This window comes from Humulus lupulus, chromosome 9, assembly GCF_963169125.1.
Source record: "Humulus lupulus chromosome 9, drHumLupu1.1, whole genome shotgun sequence".
In the NCBI taxonomy this organism is placed as follows: domain Eukaryota; kingdom Viridiplantae; phylum Streptophyta; class Magnoliopsida; order Rosales; family Cannabaceae; genus Humulus; species Humulus lupulus.
In genome coordinates this window covers 40,184,518-40,205,282 of record NC_084801.1, presented here as the reverse complement: position 1 = coordinate 40,205,282, position 20,765 = coordinate 40,184,518, and the positions used below count along the sequence as shown (strand labels likewise).

The 20,765-nt window shown below is 42.5% G+C and overlaps 1 protein-coding gene and 1 non-coding gene across 2 annotated transcripts; one reads left to right on the top strand and one right to left on the bottom strand.

The window, feature by feature from the left end:
- Positions 1–16,587: 16,587 nt before the first annotated feature.
- On the bottom strand, positions 16,588–16,694 carry LOC133803003 (small nucleolar RNA R71). The gene has a single exon (XR_009877740.1). It is a non-coding gene; the product is annotated as a small nucleolar RNA R71 (small nucleolar RNA).
- Positions 16,695–17,781: 1,087 nt separating this feature from the next.
- On the top strand, positions 17,782–20,104 carry LOC133799635 (uncharacterized). Its single transcript, XM_062237633.1, has 2 exons — positions 17,782–18,103; positions 19,983–20,104. The coding sequence occupies exons 1-2, from the start codon at positions 17,782–17,784 to the stop codon at positions 20,102–20,104; spliced, it is 444 nt and encodes a 147-aa protein (XP_062093617.1).
- The last annotated feature ends 661 nt before the right edge of the window (positions 20,105–20,765 follow it).

The window sequence follows — 20,765 nt, the reverse complement described above, 5'->3', positions numbered from 1 at the left end:
TTGCCCCCCAAGTGGTTGGCGAGTTTTATCTCGTCGGGCACTTTGATCTTTTTGCTCATGCATTTTGATAATTATTAGAAATGAGAGTTAGATAGTGTGATCATTTTGCTCATACGAGAGTTATTACTACATATTCATTAGATGCCAAAGAGAAACATATTCATTGGAAATGAGTGAATTACATGGTTACCTACGTCAACTTTGTTCTTGCTACATATCAAGGAGTCTAAGTTAGTCCTTTACTTCATAGCTATTACATTTAAACATGTATGTTTAGACAAAACAATAATATTCTTGCCTCAGACATGGAGGGCCTCAGACATGGAGGTCTTACTGATAATATTTTTTTAGATGCTCTGCGCTCCATGCTCTGGGTACCATGGTATCATCCAAAAGTGCTAGCTTGTAGGTGTTAGGGGGCGCCACCTGGGAAACTTGGTAGGGCCTTTCCCAGTTTTCCCCTAACACACCCGCACTAGGGTCTCGAGTGTTTGGAAGAACTTTCCTTAATATGAGGTCTCCGACCCTGAACGTTCTTTCTCTCACCCATGAGTTATAGTATCTTGCGGCCCGTTGCTGGTATGTTACCAACTTCAGTTGTGCCCTTTCTCTTCTCGCTTCCAGCAGGTCCAAATTTTCAACCAATGTTGCATGGTTTTCTGGGTCATCATATTCTTGTATGTGGAAGGAGTTGATTTTCATTTCTATTGGAAGAAAAACCCAGCACCCATAGGCTAAGGCAAAAGGCGTTTCTCCAGTAGTGGAACGGGGTGTGGTCATATAGGCCCAAAGCACATTGGGCAGTTCTTTGACCCAAGCTCCTTTCAACTTTTCCAACTTTGTTTTCAGGTTCCTTTTCAGGATCTTGTTGATGGCATCCACTTGTCCATTGGCTTGTGGGTGCACTACAGCAGAGAAAATCCTCTTGATTACCTTTTCTTTGCAATATTCTTTGAATAACCCTCCTTCAAACTTTGTCCCATTGTCAGAGATTATCTTGTAGGGTACTCCAAACCTGCAGACGATAAATTTGTTGATGAAGGTGGTGATTTGCTTAGCCGTTATGTTGACTAGAGGCTCTGCTTCCACCCATTTAGTAAAGTAATAGACTACTACAACCGCGTATTTTGCTCCTCCTCTTCCTGCTGGTAGCACTCCAATCAAGGCAATCCCCCACACAGCAAAGGGCCACAGACTGGTCATGCTCACTAGCTTATTTGGTGACTGTCTGGGGTAATTTGCATGTCATTGGCACTTGTCACATCTTCTCGTGAAATTGCTCGCAACCTTCTCCATGGTAGGCTAATAATACCCCCGTCGTATGGCCTTTTTTACCATGGATTGCCCCCAAGCATGATTTCCACACTCCCCTTCGTGTATGTCTTGCAGGACCTTTAAAGCCTCCCCCTTGTCTATACATCGTAGGAGTGAGGTGGAGAAGCCTCTTTTATACAAAACTCCATCTACTAGGGTGTATTGGGCGGCTTTATAAATCAGCTTACGAGCATCTTTTTTTTCGAAAGGCAACGTTCCATCACTTAAGTACCTCGAGATGGGTGCAAACCATGACTCCTCATGGTTATTGACCATGTGAACCTCCTCTTCTGCTATGCTCGGCCTGGAGAGGTATTCGACAAGGATGGACTCAAGCATGTCTTCGTCTCGGGTAGAGGCGAGTTTTGTGAGAGCATTGACATTTGCATTTTTCTCCCTTGGGATCTGTTCTATTGAGTATTTTTCGAACCGATCCAAATACCCCTTCACTTTGGCGAGATATGCAGCCATTTTTGGGCCTCTAGCTTGATATTCTCCCTTCACCTAAAATACTACTAACTGTGAGTCACTAAAGACATGCAAATGTGTTACCTTCAACTCCTTGGCTAGTCATAGGCTAGCCAGTAGTGCCTCGTATATTGCTTCATTTTTGGAAGCTTCAAATCTGAATCTTAATGCACAATACATCTTATGTCCCTCAGGTCCCGTCATTACTATGCCAGCGTCGGCTCCTCCTTTGTTAGACGCCCCATCCACATGGAGGCTCCATTCTTCAGGCTACTTTTCCCCTTCACCCATTGGTTCATTCTATTCTTTTTCTCCCTCCTCATGGGGTCGATATGCAAACTCAACTATAAAATCTGCAAGTACCTGATCATTGACTGAGGTCCTTGGGGTATAAATGATGTCAAACTGACTTAACTTAATTAACCATTTTAAAAATCTTCCCGAAGTCTCTGGTTTAGGCAAGACATAACGCAAAAGGGTGTTGGTGAGCACTTCAATAGCATGGGTGTGAAAATAGGGCCTTAACTTTCGCGAAGCCACTATCAAGGCATATGCTAACTTTTCTATTTTTGGGTACCGGGTTTCTGCGTCTACCAATCGTTTGCATACATAGTATACAAGCTGTTGATACTTCTTTTCTCCTTTGACCAGGGTGGCGCTTATAGCATGCTCTGATATGGCTAAGTACGGGTACAATTTTCCCCCTTTTTCTGGCTTAGCCAAAATGGGTGGTTTTCCAAGGTGTTCCTTTAGCTTAGCAAAGGCTTCCTGACAATCTTCACCCCCAGCAAACTTTTTGCTCCCTTTTAGGATGTTGAAGAAAGGGAGGCATTTGTCAGTGGATCTGGAGATGAACCTATTGAGGGTTGTTACTCTCCCTGTTAAGCACTGCACCTCCTTCTTGCTTTGTGGTGGGCTCATTTCCAGCAACGCCTTGATTTTTTCAGGATTGGCCTCAATACCTTGGGAATTCACCATAAAACCAAGGAACTTCCCTGATTAAACTCTGAATGTGCACTTGAGTGGGTTTAGCTTCATTCTGAATTTTCGAAGGGTGTCAAACGTCTCACCGAGGTCGCTTGTGAGCTCTTCTTCCTTCCTTGTCTTTACTAGCATATCATCTACATATACTTCCATATTTCTTCCTATCTTACTTGCAAACATTATGTTTACCAACCTTTGATAAGTTGCACCTGCATTCTTTAACCCAAAAGGCATTACTTTGTAGCAATAAAGCCCCTTGTCTGTTATAAATGAAGTGTGCTCCTCATTGACCAAGTTCATGTGTATTTGATTGTACCCAGAATATGCATCCATAATGCTGAGTAGCTCATGCCCAGACGTGTTGTCTACTAACTGATCTATCCTAGCAAGTGGGAAGCTGTCCTTAGGGCATGCTTTATTGAGGTTAGTAAAATCCACGCAAGTCCTCCACTTTCCATTGGGCTTCGGGACTAAAATTGGGTTGGATATCCATACTAGGTAGAGTGCCTCTCGGATAAACCCATTCGCCTTCAACTTGTCAACTTCTTCTTTTAGGGTCGTGTATCTTTTTGGATCTAGCGTCCTCGTTTTCTGCCTCACATGTCTCGCTTTTGGGTTGATGTTCCAGTGATGGCACATTATTGATGGGTCTATCCCCACCATGTCCTCGTGACTCCAGGCGAATACATCGAGGTTAACTTTTAGAAATTCCACCAACTTTTCCTTCACGATATCTGGAAGGTTTCTTCCTACCTTCAACTTCCTCAACGGCTCACTCATAACTGTGACCTCTTCCAACTCCTCTACTAGTTTGACCCTGGGTTCCTCTGTGACCCGCGGGTCCAATTCATGTGGGTTTGTGCTTCCATGTACTACCATCACCATAGGCACTGACATTTTTATGGTCGTGTGAAGGGATGTGTTATAATATTCCCTTGCTTCCTTCTGTTCTCCTTTCATGCTCGCTATCCCCCTAGGAGTAGGGAATTTCATGGCTAAGTGATATACTGAGGTTATCGCCCTAAATTCTCTTAGTGAGGGTCTTCCTAATATTGTGTTGAAGGCCAAGGCGCAATCTACCACGACGAAGTTTGTTATTATGGTGGTTTGTCTGGGTTGTTCTCCCATGGTGAGGGCTAACTCAATTGCGTCTATGGGTTGTATCGAATCTCCTGTAAATCCATACAGGGAGGTATTGCATGGCTTTAAGTGCCTGATGTTCAGTCCCATATTCTCTAAAGTTGGGCGATACAGGATTTCTACGGAGCTTCCATTATCCACCAAGACCCGATGCACCCTCATGTTAGCAAGTTGGACAGTCAACACCAAGGGATCATTTTGAGGGAAATGCACACACCGTGCGTCTTCTTCGATGAAGGTTATCAAGTCATTCTCCCCCTTAAAACTCTTTGGGGGTAATTGCTCCAAACTTAAGACGCATGGAGGTGGACTTCACCTAGCTTCCCTGGCATATTTGTCTCGCCCCTTCCTTGATTCGCCTCCGAACCTTGGCCCTCCAAAGATGGTCCTAACTTCTCCTTGCACCTCTGGGGCTACTTCCCGTGCCCGTGGTGAGGATACTCCTTATTCCGACCTTTGGTTTTCTTTGCAAATGTATCTTCCCAAATATCCCTTGCGTATAAGCTCTTCGATTTCTATCATCAAATGAGTGCATTTTGCGATGGTGTGGCCAATATCTTTATGATACTGAAAATATTCACAAGGGTCTCTTTTTGATCGGTCTTTTTCCATTGGCGGGGGCCTCCTGAAAGGAACCTGATTTTCATTTGTGACGAAGATATGTTCCCTAGAGTGTGTTAGGTCAGTATAAAAGGTGTAGGGGGCCTGCTTGCGCTCATCAGTTCATTGGGGCTTTCGAGGTCGATCATCTCTTGACCCTTCATAAACCCTTCTTCTTTGCACTGCTTAGGCCTTCCCAGGTTGAGGGTTTTGGAGGGGACCTGCTTTTTCCGACCTTAAGGTTCTTGTGACCATCTTCGACACGAATATATTTCTGTGTCCGTTCATAGAAATCGTCCAAGTCGGTGACCTCCCTCTTAAGCATATTATCCCATAGCTTACTACCCGAGCGTACTCTGGCCGTAATGGCCATTTTTAATTCTCCACATGTCATGCTTCCTACTTTGGCTGCTTCCATATTGAACCTGTGGATATAACTCTTTAGACTCTCATTTCCCCCTTGTTTCACGTTAGCGAGGCTGGTGCCTGGTATCATGTAATCACGCACGACCTTATGTTGTTGGAGAAATTCATCAGAAAATTGTTGCCAAGACCTGATGAACCCTGGCCAGAGTCTTTTGAACCATTTGTATGTAGGTCATTTTAATGTGACAGCAAAGCAGTGGCCTCTGGCCTTGCTACTGATTCCTCTTAATTTCATTAGGTCATTGAATGCGTCCATATGGTATTTAGGGTCCATATTTCCTTCATAAGGAGTCATGTGAGGCTCTTTGAAGTTGGTTGGAAGTAAGACGGCTTAGATTTCCTTAATGAAGGGTGATTCGTAATCGAACTCATCGTCGACGGCTTGCCCTCCAGATGCTGTGATTATCTTTCTCCGGAGGCTCCTCATTTCTGTGTCTAGGTCCTGTCTCCTCTTGTTCAAGGAGTCTCTCAAAGTGGAAGGGTTAGCCTTTCCCTTCCCTTTGTCTTCCTGGGGAGCCATAGAAGGTGTAGTCCTCTTGTTCATCCTTTTCTTATTGAGCTCTTCCCTTAAGTCTGAGGGTGTTTTCCTTGAGGTGACTTCGACTTCGTTATGAGGGTCAGCGTTGTTCTTCTGCTCTGGCTTCTGGGGCTGTTTCAATTGTCCAGGATGTTCATGAGGCTTCTTCCGAGGGGTATTACTAGTGGAGAGTCGAGTCCTCCCGTCGTCCACTGGGACTGTGGTTTCTACCCCATCTTGGCCTCTCTTTTTTCGCCTAGGAAGAGACATGCTTGATTTCCCCTGTAGCAGTCCATTCAGCACCTCTTGCATATTCTCTAGAGTGGTTTCTAGCCTTCAGTTCTTCCGTTGTAATTCGTGTATCTCCTCTTCGTAAAATCAAGATCTAGAGCTCGAGTTTATGGAATGGACTCAGGAATTCTTGTTAGGCCTGCGCGTTGATGGGCCCGGATCTTGTCGGCCGTAGTTCAGCACCTGTGATGGTTTTAGAGGCAGGAACTCTTCGGCAATAGCTGCTGATCTCAGACGGTTCTCATCAGGTGGGACAGCTGGGGACGAGGCCTCCCTTTCATCCTAAGGAACCTTGGGATATTTTGGCGCATTCACATTTTCGGGTGGCGGAGGATTCTTCATGGAGGCCTTCAGCTGATCTCCATCAAGGTGGACCTTAATCTCCTGTGGTTCTCTCAACCACTTAGAGCCTCTCGGCATCCTTCTTTACCGGAATCAGTGGAAGAATAGTGGCTTGGCACTTATCCTTCCCACAGATAACGCCAAACTGTTGACGGTAAGAACTCGTCAACTAAGTTAGATTGAGAACTTTATGAGTTATAAAAGAAATAGATTCAAATCAAACGAACTTCAAGCAAACTTTCTTATGATTTCCACACTAATGTCAATGCTGAAATTTCAAACTGAAAAATAGAGAGAATGTGTAGTGTCTATTAGCAATGTGTGGTTACAAACTTCTCTAAAAAAATCCTCCTCCCCTTTTCAAGCGAAGGGAGGTCATATTTATAGTCGAGCACTATTGACTCATTGTACATGGTGGTCCCTGGGGACACAACTCTACAGATACAGTCTACAGATAGTAGTGGCGCCGGGAGCGTGGTGGTCGGCTCCAGTACATGCTTAGGGTCTACGGGAGCACCTCCTCTTTAGTACTTAGTTATACCTCCACCGTCTATTTAGTACGAATATCAGAAGTTAGCTGGGAAGGACCACATCAGGTATCCCATTTGTACGACCACTACTTGTCTGGCGTGGCCTTTAGGGTCCATCACCTGAGGCAGTCTGAGTTGTACCCCCGTACGTACTTCATATTCGTATGATCTCTTTTGTGTCACTCGTGGGTTTTCTTATACTCATCATGCACCCTACTCTCTTAAACTTTAAGGGTGGGAAAACTTGCACACCATCATGAGTAACATACCTAGCTACCTTCACCAATTCTAGCTTGATACCAAACGATGGTTGGGCCCTTACTGGTTCCCCCTCACATGACGAGACAAGGAGCCTTTCGCGGATCTCCATCAAGGCAAGACACGGGGTCTCGCATGGACCCTTGGGTGCAAGGCACATCGTCTCACATGGCGAGGCTTATGAGCCTATGGCAAGGCATGTGTTGGCAAGTGGCATGTGGCCCTATCCACGAGGCGCTGGGCATGGCCGAGGTAATCTCTGCGATACCCTCGGTACAAGGTCTTGGTGTGCTTAGTGCCAGGCCCCTCTACGCGAGACGTTCGGTGCGAGGCCTTGGTGCACCTAGTGTGAGGCCCCTCTCCGAGAAATCCTTGGAATGATGCCTTGGTGTGCTTTGTGTGAGGCTCCTCTCCACGAGACCCTCGGCACGAGGCCTTTGTGCACCTGGTACGAGGCCCCTTTCCACGAGACCCTTGGCGCGAGGCCTTTGTACGCCTGGTGCGAGGCCCCTCTCTGCGAGACCCTTGACACAAGGCCTTGGTGTGCCTGGTGCGAGGTCCCTCTCCGCGAGACCCTCAGCGTGAGGCCTTGGTGCGCCTGGTGCGAGACCCCTCTCCGCGAGACCCTCGGCGCGAGGCCTTGGTGTGCCTAGTGCGAGGCCCCTCTCCGTGAGACCATTGGCGCGAGGTCTTGGTGCGCCTAGTGCGAGGCCCCTCTCAGCGAGACCCTCAGCGCGAGGCCTTGGTGCGCCTGGTGCAAGGCCCCTCTCTGCGAGACCCTCGGTGCGAGGCCTTGGTGCACTTTCTGCGAGGCCCCTCTCCGTGAGACCCTCGGCGTGAGGCCGTGCTACATGGCCGAGGTTGTGTCCGTGAGACACTAGCGCGAGGTGAGATGCACGCGAGATGCCTGATGTGCACGAGGCACTGGGTGCACGTGCGAGACGTCTGATGCATGCGAGACGTTAGGCGCGCGCGTGGCTTCAGGGACATGCAAGGTGATGGGTGCGCATGATGCTTTTGATTCCTTTTATGATACCCTTGCAATGCAAGTGGGCCTCACCCATCAACAGAGTGGACCTTACGGGACTTTATACATGGTTACTTTGGACTGTCAAGGGACCTTAAACAAGTGATGTGGGCCCTTTACCGATGTGAAATTTTTATCATCCACTGTGGTGTTCCTAGCCCTTGTTTTCTCTTGCTTGGCAGCTGCCTGGGTAGGATTATTCACCTTCCGTTCAGCTTCTTCTAAGTTGATAAATTCTTCTGCTCTGTCGAGAAATTCTTGACTGGTACACGCCGACTTCCTCTTCAAGCTACTCCAGAATAAAATTTCTACCTTGACTTATGAATTGATGACTATCAACTTACCATCATCACTAAGGGACTTTCCTTGGAGGCCTCTTGCATGAAACACTGAATGTAATTTTTTAGAGGCTCGTCATCCCTTTGTTTGATGTCCACCAAATCGTTTGGATCGGCTGGAGGGGAATTGCCAAGGAGAACTGAGAATAGAATATGCAAACGAAACCATCCCACGACGTGATTGATCCTGGCTGCAGCTTGAAGAACCATCACTGGGCAGTTTCTAACAGGGTGGCTGGGAAGATCCTGCACCTGGCGTCATCTCGAACCCCCTGGAGGTCAGTTTGTAGTTCAAAGTGATGAACATGGGATACGGGGTCCTCCAACCCAGTGTACATTTTCCATGTTGGCATTTTGAATTTGATAGGTATTGGCAATTGATTTATTCAGTCTGAAAATGGGGAACCCCTCTGTCTTTCCATTGCAATATCTTTTAAGTTGGGGGCTGTCAAGTCCCTTACTAGTCGGGTTAACAGATCCAGCTGGGCTTGGATGTTAGGGTCTGCAGCTGCCTGGGGTTGTGCTGCATTATGGACCTCATCCATTCTCGGGTCTCGAACAAGCACAGGCAGAGCTACGTTGTTCGAATCCCGATTTCCCTACTGCAATTAAGAGCGTCTCGAAGGTCCACACCTCCCATGGGGCCCATCTAATTGAAAACAGAATTTGGCCGAGGTGTGCCCCTGACGTTCTGGCTATCTGCTTTTCCTAGTACTAGAGGTACTCCCTGGAACCCTCCACCTCGAGATGGTTGGTTATTAGGAATTTCCTGCCCTTGCGAGACAAACGGTCCTTCGGGCTGGTTACCCCCTGTCCTTCGTTATTAGGCTGGCGAACTTGGCTTGCTGCCTTATCATGGCCATATCCATCAACATAATGGGGTCTGTATGCGCTACTCACCGTTGGCTTATCCCTTCAGGACCTTGGTCGGTACTCTTGTTGCTGTCTGTACCGACCAGGTTGCTACTAGTAGTTTTGAGGTTGACCGCCCCTATTCTGTGCTGGGACTTGGGGATTGCCATCTTGTCCTGCAGCGCTAGGATTCCTATCATGGTTACTACCCTGAGGTCTTGGCCGAACATCTCTAGCTTAGTCCTGTCCCGTGCCACATCTTGGTAAGATCTGCTCATCTGCCGGTAAAGGTCGCCTATTGTTATTGGCTTGGGCAGCTCGATCAGATCTGTGACTCCTGGTTGGACCGTGGTTTCCATTTTGAGGTTGAGCCCCTAGCCTATGCATGGCACCTTCACCAAAACCAAAAATGGGAGGGTGTTGTTGGTTTTGGGCAGTAGTGCCGGCCGTGGTTCCCACACCTTGTGTCTGTAGTTGTTGCATGTAATTGCGAATAGATTCAGCAGCCTCCCTTGTCCGACGCTCCATATCCTCTTACTGGGTCCAGCGCATTGGCCTGCCCCTGATTAATAGTGGCTAATTGATCTTGCATTTTTCCAACGACTTCCCTTATATGATCAATCTCAGGCTCGAGTCCTTCAATATCTACATGGGGTTCATATCGTCCAGGGCCTCCAGCCCTGGGTCCTTGCTGGTCGGCACCCCGCGCAACATTTCCACCTGACGTTCCTGCTTGAGTGATTCTAGCGGATGCAGCAACCCCTTGTCTTGATGCAGTGGGCCCAGCAGTTTGTCCCCTAACACCAGATGGATTCCTAGGCGGCAAATCACTTCGATGCCCATTGAAATTTCTTATTGACGGGACTTGGTTAAAGACTTCAGCCTCAGGCTTTGGAGGCTCTTGGTTTGATCTTCTGGTTGAGACTACCATCTTTGCAACAATAAAATATGAATGTAACTGTCCTCAGCTCTTAATGAAAGCACCAAAATGTTGACTGGTTTTTTGGCCAACTAACGCAGAGTTAAAATAATTAATTAAAGAGCTTTCATTCAGACAATCAATAAACCATAAATAAGCCAAGAACCTAATAAATATGAGCAATGAATGATGAAAGACACTAGAAATTATAGAGGTTCGGCCCCAAAAGACTGTAATGACCTACTTCCTCTTCAGTTTGTATTGATCTTAAAGGTTTACACAAGATGACCAGTGAAAACTGGTACAACTCCAAGTGTGAAAACAATACAAGATGCCAAAAATCTCTGCTAAGTGTTCCTAAAGAATTGATCGATATATTCCTGGTGCTGGTCAATGGGCTAAAAGTCTAAACCCCTCCACAGTGGTGGAAGACTTGCATTTATACTGTTCCCCACGCCTAGGAAGTTGCGCCTACCCCGCAACTGCTGCAAAATATCCCTTCCTCTTCGCAGGTGGTTGTAGTCCTATTCTTCAGGAGTTTGACCGAGTTTTTAGGCAAACTGTTAGGCGTGAGGAGGATGTAACTGACCTCACCCGGCCCGATATACCGGATTTGCTGGAGAGCATACCGAACAACCTCTTTTCTAGTAAGCATACCGCGCAATAATTGTTATTCTTTTGGCGAATGTGCTCTCTTCAGCTTGTTTGACTATTGGATGCCTATGCCACGTGTCAAGAATATGATGACACGTGTCCACAATTTGACGCCACGTGTCCACAATTTGACGCCACGTGTCCAACTTTCATGTCGCATCAACTGTGTTTATTTTTGGGATGACATAAGTATATGCACAATTCTCACCTTCTAGAGGTTATGAAAGGATCGGGGGTTGTGCCAGCTGCTGCTTTAGAACTTGGAAGGCCTGTTCGCACACCTCGGTCCATTTAAATTTCTTGCTCCCCTTGAGGATGTTGAAAAACGGAATACACTTATCAATAGATTTTGAGACAAACCTGTTTTGTGCCACTATATGCCCTGTCAATCTTTGCACGTCCTTGATCCTGGCTGGTGAGTACATGTCTAGCAGGGCTTTTATTTTTTCAGGATTTTCTTCTATTCCTTTGGAGTTCATTATAAAACCCAAAAACTTGCCTGACCCCACACCAAATGAGCATTTCAGGGGGTTCAGTTTCATCTTGTACTGCCTTAGGATGTTGAAACATTCATCCAAGTCGTCAATGTGCCCCGCAACATTTTTGAACTTCACTAACATTTCGTCAACGTAAACCTCCATATTATTTCTAATTTGGTCTCTAAACATACGGTTTACCAACCGTTGATATGTGGCTCCAGCACTTTTCAGGCTAAATGGCATAACTCTATAGCAATATAGCCCCACGTCTGTGCGGAAGCTGGTGTATTCCTGGTCGGGTGGATGCATGCTTATATGGTTGTACCCCAAGTAAGCATCCATAAATGTTAAAATTTCATGACCGGCTGTAGCATCCACCAGCTGGTCAATTCTTGGAAGTGGGAAGCAGTCTTTTGGGAATGCTTTATTCAAATTTGTGAAGTCTATGCACACCCTTCATTTGTCATTGGGCTTCGGTACCAACACGAGATTGGACACCCATACTGGGTAGAAGGCCTCCTTAATGAAATTGTTATTCTGAAGCTTCTCCACCTCATCTTTCAATGCCTTAGCCCTCGTTTTGTCAAGTAACCTCATTTTTTGTTGTACGGGCTTGAAGTGGTCAGTATTGATATTAAGGGTGTGGCTTATAACAGTTGGGCAGATCCCAACTATATAATCATGGGACCAGGCGAAAACATCTTGGTTGTCATGAAGGAACTGGATCAAAACAGATATTATGTCCCCGGATAGCCCTTTCCCCACCTTGACAACCTTGGTCGGGTGCTCTAGGTCAAGTGAGACTTCTTCTAATTCTTTGACTGGGCCCACCCCTGTGTCAATATCCCCAAAATGGGGATCTATGTCCCCCCCCGCTTTGGGCTACATCCTATTTTTGGTTACTAGGACCTGCAGGCTGCGCGGTAGAGACTGCCTTTCTTGCGTTTATACTAAAGAGTTATAACACTCCCTAGCCACCAATTGATTCCACTTGAGACATCTAATACCTACCTGAGTTGGAAACTTGATGAGAAGATGGAAGATTGAAGTTATTGCTCGGAGGTCATACAGGGCTGGTCGGCCTATCATGGCATTATATGGAGAAGGTATGTCGATTACAATGACCAAGGCCATGACAATGTTTCTCTTAGGTGTCGCCCTCACTATTAGAGGCAACCTTATGCTTCCTGCTGGGGCCATGCCATTTCCTGTGAACCTATACAACAGCTTCTTGCATGGCTCCAGATCTTTGATGCTCAAATTCATTCGCTCCAGGGTATTCTTGAACAGGATGTTGGCAGCAGTTGTTGCTTAGGATGTTGGTCGGAAGTCGGCCGTACATACCTCTTCAGATGAGCATTATTCTTCCGAATGAGGAATTCTATCTCTTCCTACAAGTGGTTGCATTCATTGGTTTCATGACCATAACCATTGTGAAACCGATAGAATTTAGTCATATCCCTTTTGCTAGCATCCTTTCTCATCGGCAGGGGTCTTTGATATGGTACCACCACTTGGGTGGCAATGAAAACATCTGCCTGGGGCTCCAACAAGATGGAACAATTTCATGGCCTTGGTCATTGTAATCGACATCCCTTCTCCGCGGTTTGGGCTACTAAGTGGTTTTAGACTTTTTGCTTTCGTTTTGGCCATTATTATTTTCGGCTCCATTGTCGTGTTTGCAATTTTTTGCCACATTTTTACTTTCTCCTACAATATTAGTGGTATTCCCAGCTTCTGTTTTCCCCTATCCAGCGGCTGTTTGGCTATGGTTATCCACCTTCTGCTCAGCTTCCTCAAGTTTAATAAATTCTTCTGCCCGGTCAAGGAACTCTTGGGTGGTGCACGCAGACTTTCTTTTCAAACTATTCTAGAATGGGCTTATCACTCTAATTCCTGAATTGATAGCTATTAATTTACTGTCATCACTTAGGGATTTCACCCTTGTGGCCTCTTGCATAAAATGTTGAATGCAATCCTTTAAAGGTTCATTGTCTCACTGTTTTATGTCCACCAACTCATTCGACTTAGCTAGAAGAGGTCTTGCCGAAGCAAATTGGGAATAGAAAATGTGGAAAAATCCATCCCATGAAGTGATTAACTTTGGTTGCAGCTTGAAGAACCACTATTGGGTGATTTCTGATAGGGTGGCTAGGAAGATCATGCACCTAGCATCATCCCGAACTCCCTGGAGATCAGTCTGTAGCACAAAGTTGTGAATATGGGACATTGGATCCTCCCGCCCAGTATACATCTTCCAAGTTGGCATCTTGAACTTGACCGACATGGGTAGCTGGTTGATACGTTCTGAAAACGGGGAACCCCTCTGCCTCTCCATTTAAATGTTTGTTAATTTGGGAGCCGTTAGGTCGCTTAATCGAGTTAACAGATCTAGTTGGGCCTGGACGTTTGGGTCTGCAGCTGCCTTGGGCTGCGCTGCATTGCGAACCTCATCAATTATCGGGTCCCGAACAGGCTCAGGCAAAGCTATTTTATTCGAGTCTCGATTTTCCCTGCTATGATTAAGAGCATTTTGGAGGTCTTCACCTTCCATGGGGCCCATTCTGTTGAATACAGAGTTTGGCCGAGGCCTTCCTCCAACATTTTGGCTATTTGCTCTGTTTGGTATTGGAGGTACTCCCTAAAACCCTGCACCCCGGGGTGGTTGGTTGATCGGGACATCCTGCCCTTGTGGGACAAACGGTCCTTCAGGCTGGTTACCCCTCTGATCCTGATTATTCTATTGGCGGACTTGGCTCGCTGCCTCATTATGGTCATATCCATCAACATAGTGGGGTCTATATGCACTACTAACCGCTGGCTCCTCCCTTCTGGATCATGGTCTGTACTCTTGGTGCTGTCTATACCGACCAGGCTATTGCTGGTTTTTTTGGGGTTGGACACTTCTATTCGGCGCTGGTGCTCGGAGGTTGCCATCCCGTCCTACAGCATCAAGATTTCTTTCACAGCCACTTCCTTGAGATCTCGGCCCAAATTTTCCGGCTCGGTCCTATACCATGCAGTGCGCTGGAAGGACATATTCGTCAGCTGGTAAGGGATGCCTGTTATTGTTGGCTTGGGCGCCACGACCAGATCGGTGACTCCTGGTCTGACCCTGATTCCCATTCTGAGGTCGAGCCTCTGGTCCATTCATGACTCCATCACTGAAACCAAATACACGAGGACGTTGTTGGTTGTGAGTAGTAGTTCCAGCTATAGTCCCCATACCATAAGTCTGCTGCCGTTGCATATAATTGCAAATGGATTCAGCAGCCTCCCTTATTCGGTGTTCCATATCTTCTTAGCAGGCTTGCATCTCTCGGGCATGTTGATACATCCATTCTTGGAAATCTCTTCGTTTCTTATCAAAAGCCTCGTTAATTTCCTCTAGGCGGTAGCCCACCCCTGGTTCATGGTGGCAAGCTGATCTTGCATCTGGCCAATGACTTCCGGATAACTTCATTTTAGGGTCATTTTAGAATGTGTTTTTGTGGTAATCTTGAGTTTTTATGTGTGTTTTGTGAAAGATTATGCTTTTGTTTGTCTATGTTGTAGGTTGGAGTGATGAATCACGAGAAAAATGCAAAACGAAGTGAAAATGGTGGAAAAACGAGGCTCTTGGCGTTTATTGGACTACAAATGATAATAAGGGTGATTAAAGGACGGGTTTTGATGAATATATGAGTTGAAAGACCTAATCTGAGAAAAAAATTGAATTAAAGTTGCAACTTAGACATATGAGTCGCGACTCAAGAGGGAAACAGAGACTTCGTTAAGGAAAAACTCAGACACGGGCCGCGACTTGAGATTCTTGAGTCGTGGCGCCTGAAGCCATTACACGAAAGAGAAGGTCCCCAAAATAGACATGGGCCGCGACCCATAGAAGGCCAAGTCGCGGCCCGCACACGAAAAAAACACAAACTCTTTTAATTTTTTTCTATAAATTTGTATTTAGGGTTTAATTAAGTCATTAGGTCAGCTTTTAATTACGTTTTTAGAGACTAATTTTGTTTCTTAAGCTAGTAATTTTGCAGTTTTTTATTTTTCTTTCTTCTTTAAGTTTATGAATCTTATCCTCTTTAATTATTATTTTATTGATTTAGTCATATCTGATATGAACTAAACAATTTTTATCTAGGGTTTAATGTAGTCACTTGGATTTCTATCTAATTGAATTATGATGTTCTATTGATTTTTCTTATCTATTCTAATCTATATAATGTGTGTTTAATGCTAGTAAATACTTGATCACTATTTGCTTGATTTAATGATTTTGATTCAAAATTTGAAAGATGAGAATTGAATATGCTGTCATTATATAGATATAGGTTGCATATTGGAGGAAAGTACCTGTATGGCTTGTGTAGTAATTAGGTTTCCATGCTTAATGCCTTTTATATGTTTAAGTTTATCACAAAGATGTAGAAAACTTGCATATAGGCTGAGATCTTATATCTTGAAAAAGAATAGGAATCGATCTATGTTAACTTGCTATTAGAATAGGAAGAAAGAAATCTACAATTGATTAATAAAATTAGTAGAATGAAATGTTGATGAAATTAACACCCTAGGTCTTTTTCATAGTGATTTAAATCTTTTATTTAGTTTTTTTTTGTATAAAGTTATTTTCAAATTTAAAAATCAAATTCTTAGTTGCCAAATAGAAATTTAAAGAGCAATTAGTGGTACTTTGAAGATAGTCTTTGAGGGAACGATACATTACTTATCATATATTACTTGAATTGATTGCGTGCACTTGCTTATATACATATTTTTATGACTAAGTTTTTGGCGCCGTTGCCGGGGACTTAATTTCCAATATCATAGTTAATTGTTATTTGATCTAATTTGGTTTTTTTTTATTGTTTAACATATATTTGGATCAAGACTATATTGTGCTTCAGGAATTGTTGGTATATGCTTGGAAGTAGACAAAAGGAAATCATACCAATAGATCTTGAAATTGAGAGAACGTACATAAAGAATCGAAAGATAAAGAAAAGGTTGGACTTTACCATGGTTGAAAACACAAATAATGTTGTCAACAACAATGCAAATGTGGGTAATGCAGCTGAAGTTGATCCACCATTAAGGAATTATGTACTCCCTAATGTTACGGGGATACATTCAAGCATTCGACCTCCAACTGTTGAGGCTAATAATTTTGAGATAAAACCCTCAATTATTCAGATGGTGCAAAACTGTGAACAATTTGGGGGGTTACCAAATGAGGATCCAAATTTACATATCACAAAATTTTTGGAATTATGTGCGACATTTAAAATGAATGGGGTGAGTAACGATGTTGTATGATTGAGACTATTCCCATTTTCACTAGGGGACAGAGCTAAGAGTTGGTTGAATTCTTTACAAGCCAACTCTATACTTACTTGGGAAGATTTGGCTCAAAAGTTTCTTTGTAAATATTTTCCTCCTGCCAAGTCAGCCAGAATAAGAGGAGAAATTAACAACTTCCATCAATTGGATGGGGAGTCTTTGTATGATGCATGGGAATAATTTAAGGAATTGCAAAGGAGATGCCCAAATCATGGAATAGAATAGTGGTTGTTAGTTCATACCTTTTACAATGGTTTGGGGGGAAATACAGGAACAATTATAGATGCAGCATCATGAGGACCGTTTATGAGAAAAAGTGCTAATGAAGCATATGAACTTTTGGAAGAGATGGCTATGAATAATTATAATTGGTCTACTGAGTGTGAGAACAAGAAAGTAGCAGGAGTCTTAGAAGTTGATCCAATAGCGCTATTGACCGCTCAAGTAGCATCTCTAACCAAACAATTGCAGCAAACTAATCTCGCCGCACAAGCAATGCAAGTACAAAATGTTGTGAGTTGTGAGATTTGTGGAGGACCTCATTCTTATGAACAATTCCTGAGCACAACTAGTTGCTCAACTTATGTGAATAATATGCTTTTGGAACAAGCACATGTTATAGGTAATTTTTCAAGACCTGAACCCAACACGTATTTAAATTCCTATACATCTACTTGGAAAAATCATTCTAATATGTCTTGGAAAAATAATCAAGGGTTACAACCACAATATCCACAGTACCCACCTCAACAACCCTCTCATCAACCAACTTATGGATTACATGCTAGACCATATTATGATCCAGACCCACGCCCATCTCATCCACCACCACATCCTCAAATGAACCCACCAACAATTCAGCCAGATCAATTAAGTCAATTCATGATCGAGACAAGTTCTTCAATTAGAAGTTTGGAGACACAAATAGGTCAATTGGCTCAAATGTTTTCTCTTAGACAGCAAGGGAATTTGCCTAGTTCCACAGAGGTAAATCCTAAAGAGTAGTGTAATGCGATATCATTGAGGAGTGGGACAAAGTATGATGGACCTACAGTGGATGACAAGGGGAAGAAGAAAGAGGAACAACAAGTTACTAGTCCAATACAAGAGGAGGTTACTGAAGACCTTCCAAAGACAGATAAGCCAAAATACACTAAGCCTCCACCAAAAATTCCATATCCTCAACGGTTTCGAAAGGATAATCTTGACAAACAATTCTCTAAATTTTTTGATATCTTTCGAAAACTACACATTAATATCCCATTTGTTGAGGCACTTTAACAAATGCCTAGTTATGTGAAGTTTATGAAAGAAATTTTGTCAAAGAAAAAGAAGTTAGAGGATTATGAGAAAGTTGCACTTATTGAAGAGTGCAGCATGATACTTCAGAAGAAATTACCTCCAAAGCTTAAAGATCCTGGTAGTTTCAATATCCCATGCTCAATAGGGGGTTTAGTAGAAACAAATGCTTTATGTGATTTAGGGGCCAATGTGAATCTAATGCCTCTATCCATCATTCGAAAGCTGAATTTGGGAGAAGCTCGACCAACTACTGTGTCTTTGCAGACGGCAGATAGATCAGTTAATTATCCTTGTGCAGTGATTGAGGATGTATTGGGAAAAGTGGGTAAATTTATCTTTCCTGCAGACTTTATTATTTTAGATATGGAGGAAGATGAAAATATTCCAATAATACTTGGAAGGCCATTCTTGGCTACTGGTAGGGCTTTAATTGATGTCCAAAAATATGAGTTAAAGCTGCGAGTGCAAAAAGAGGAAGTAATATTTAATGTTTTTGCAGCAACAGAAATTCCAACGTGTTGTAGGGTTGAAGTAGTAAACAAAGAAGGGAACAAGTTGGAAGTCTCTAAAAATAGCTCCATTATAAAAACTAGAATGCGAAAAGAGCGTAATCGGTTAAAAAATACTTTAGTGAAAGAATTAAAAAATATTATATAAGTGAGGGAAAGTTCCGATAATTCCTAATCACAAGAAACAAGGGCCAACTCATGATACTACGGCTCTCAAGGATGTCAGGGGAGAACTTGATCCGAGTTGAATATAAAAGAAAGAAAGCGTCCAACTAAATGACGTTAACGATAATGCTATAGGAGGCATTCCTATATTTTATTTTAGTTTTTATTTTTATTTTTAAGTAGTGGACAATTTTATTTTGGATTTGTAAAGTTAGTTATTTTAATTTTATTTATTTTTTAGTATAAAGTTTGTAAAAATTGTGAAAATCGTGAAAAAAATGTGTTTTTTAATTAGTCATTGGGCCAAGTGGCGACTTGAACTAGCAAGTCCTGACATTATCAAAGTTAGAGAGTATTCCAAATATAAAGAAGGGGCGGGTCACGACTTGGGCTTATGAGTCGCGACCCTGGGCTGAAATAGAGAGCAAGGAGTTCTGGGATATAGGGGTGATGGACCCAAAATGGGTATGTTTGAAATATTTATATCGCAAGCGCACGAATCGTTCATATAGAATAGTGATCGTGTAAGAAAGGATGTCGAACCCAAAGGAGTTGTCTAAAATAAAAAAGAAAACTATTTTAAGCCAAAATTAATGAATTCTAACCTAGCTCCAAATATTGATGAGATTTAATGTCATCAACATAAAAAAAAAAAAAAGATTTAAAATGAAGCTATTTAAGAGAATAAAAATAAACCAATTATAATTTGAAAATAATTTGTAAAAGAAAGATTATCAAGATACTAGAATCCACAAAATGTAAGTTTAATAATACTTATTAGTATATTGATTCCCAAGTTTTAGTGATAGTTAAAGTAATTCAAACTATTTTTTCAAATAGATTTATACTTTTAAGTACAAATTATTTATAAAAAGATAGGATTTTTCTTCGCTTTTCAAAAAAAATATAATTTCAAAGTATTAAATGTGAATCAACCTAATGAAATAACAAAAAATCAAATAACATTATTTATAAGGCAAAACATAATATTTTTGTTCTAAGCATTGGATGTGTAAAATTTAAAGACACATCTTACACAAAGAATATTATGTTTTGCAAAATGAAGAACAAATTGCAATATTATCTAACAATCCAAAATATGAGATATTAAAGATGAAAGACATATATGAAGAAGAAAAATCCATAAACTTTGTTGCACTACAAGGGAAATCAACATACAACATAAATATTATCTAGTTACAAGTTGCATCATCATGATCTTAAGAATCTTATGAAAAAAATTAGAAGCACATAACTATAATAGAAATTACAAAATAAATAAAATACATACTTTAAAATGCTCTTGAAAAATACTAAAATGGAAAAGAGAATGGTAGAAAAGATGATGGTTACCCAAAAATTAAGCACCCCAAAAATGGTCTTGAAATTACATATTTATAGCCAAAATGAGATTATTAAAATAATCAATTTAAATTAATTAAATTGATTAGATTAATTAAATTAATAATAATAAGGCAAGTAGGGGTAAATTCTAGGGTGTCATGATGAATTTTGATGTGAAATGTGTAGAGAAATTGGGTAAAAAAAATGGCAATTTTAGAAAAAGGGGACAAGGGGACATTGATGCCTTTGTTGGGCTCAAGAAGAAACAACAAAAGGTGGCTTGGTGGCTGATGGAAAAGGTGGGCTGAAAAGGGGCTGGAGGCCCATGGGGGCTGGAGGCTGGGAGGGAGCGAGGGCCTGTGAGGTGCTTCGGTGGGCCTGGGCTGCTAAAGGCTGTTGGGAGGCAGGGTTGGGCCTGGGACTTCGATTGGGCCGAGTAGCTAGGCAGGAGGCAGCTGGCAAGTGGAAGCTTGGGCCAGGGAAATTACCAATTTCCTTTGCTTTTCTCACAAATCTAACACTTTTCTTTCCTTCTTTCATTTCTCTTGTTTTTTTTTCAAGAGTCCAAAAATACAAAATAAACCCTATAAAATAAACATAAATTAAATTAAAACTAAATATTTTCAATAATAAAATATACAATATAAGTTCCATGAAAATATTAATTAAAATTTAATTTACTTTGACATTTAAGCTCAATAAAATCACATTTCTAACTTTTAATCTAACAACACTATTTTCAACTAAATAAATTACACATATTACAATAAAATATCCATAAAAACATATAAAGATCTAAAACAATACAATAAGACTAATAAATTTAAAATGGCTTAAAAAAATAATAAGTTACTTAAAAACTCAAAGACTAAGCAACAATTAGCACAAAAAATGTGGTAAAATAACTATATTTTGTAGAATTATCAAGGGGCAGGCCGCGACTTGATGATCTGAGTCGCGGCGCTTGGA

Bases quoted from the DNA above. Each gene is read 5' to 3' on its own strand.
- LOC133799635 (XM_062237633.1), top strand. From the start codon at position 17,782: ATGAAAGAAATTTTGTCAAAGAAAAAGAAGTTAGAGGATTATGAGAAA. The intron at 18,104-19,982 runs GTAAATTTATCT...TGAAATGTGTAG, and splicing joins GGATGTATTGGGAAAAGTGG to AGAAATTGGGTAAAAAAAAT.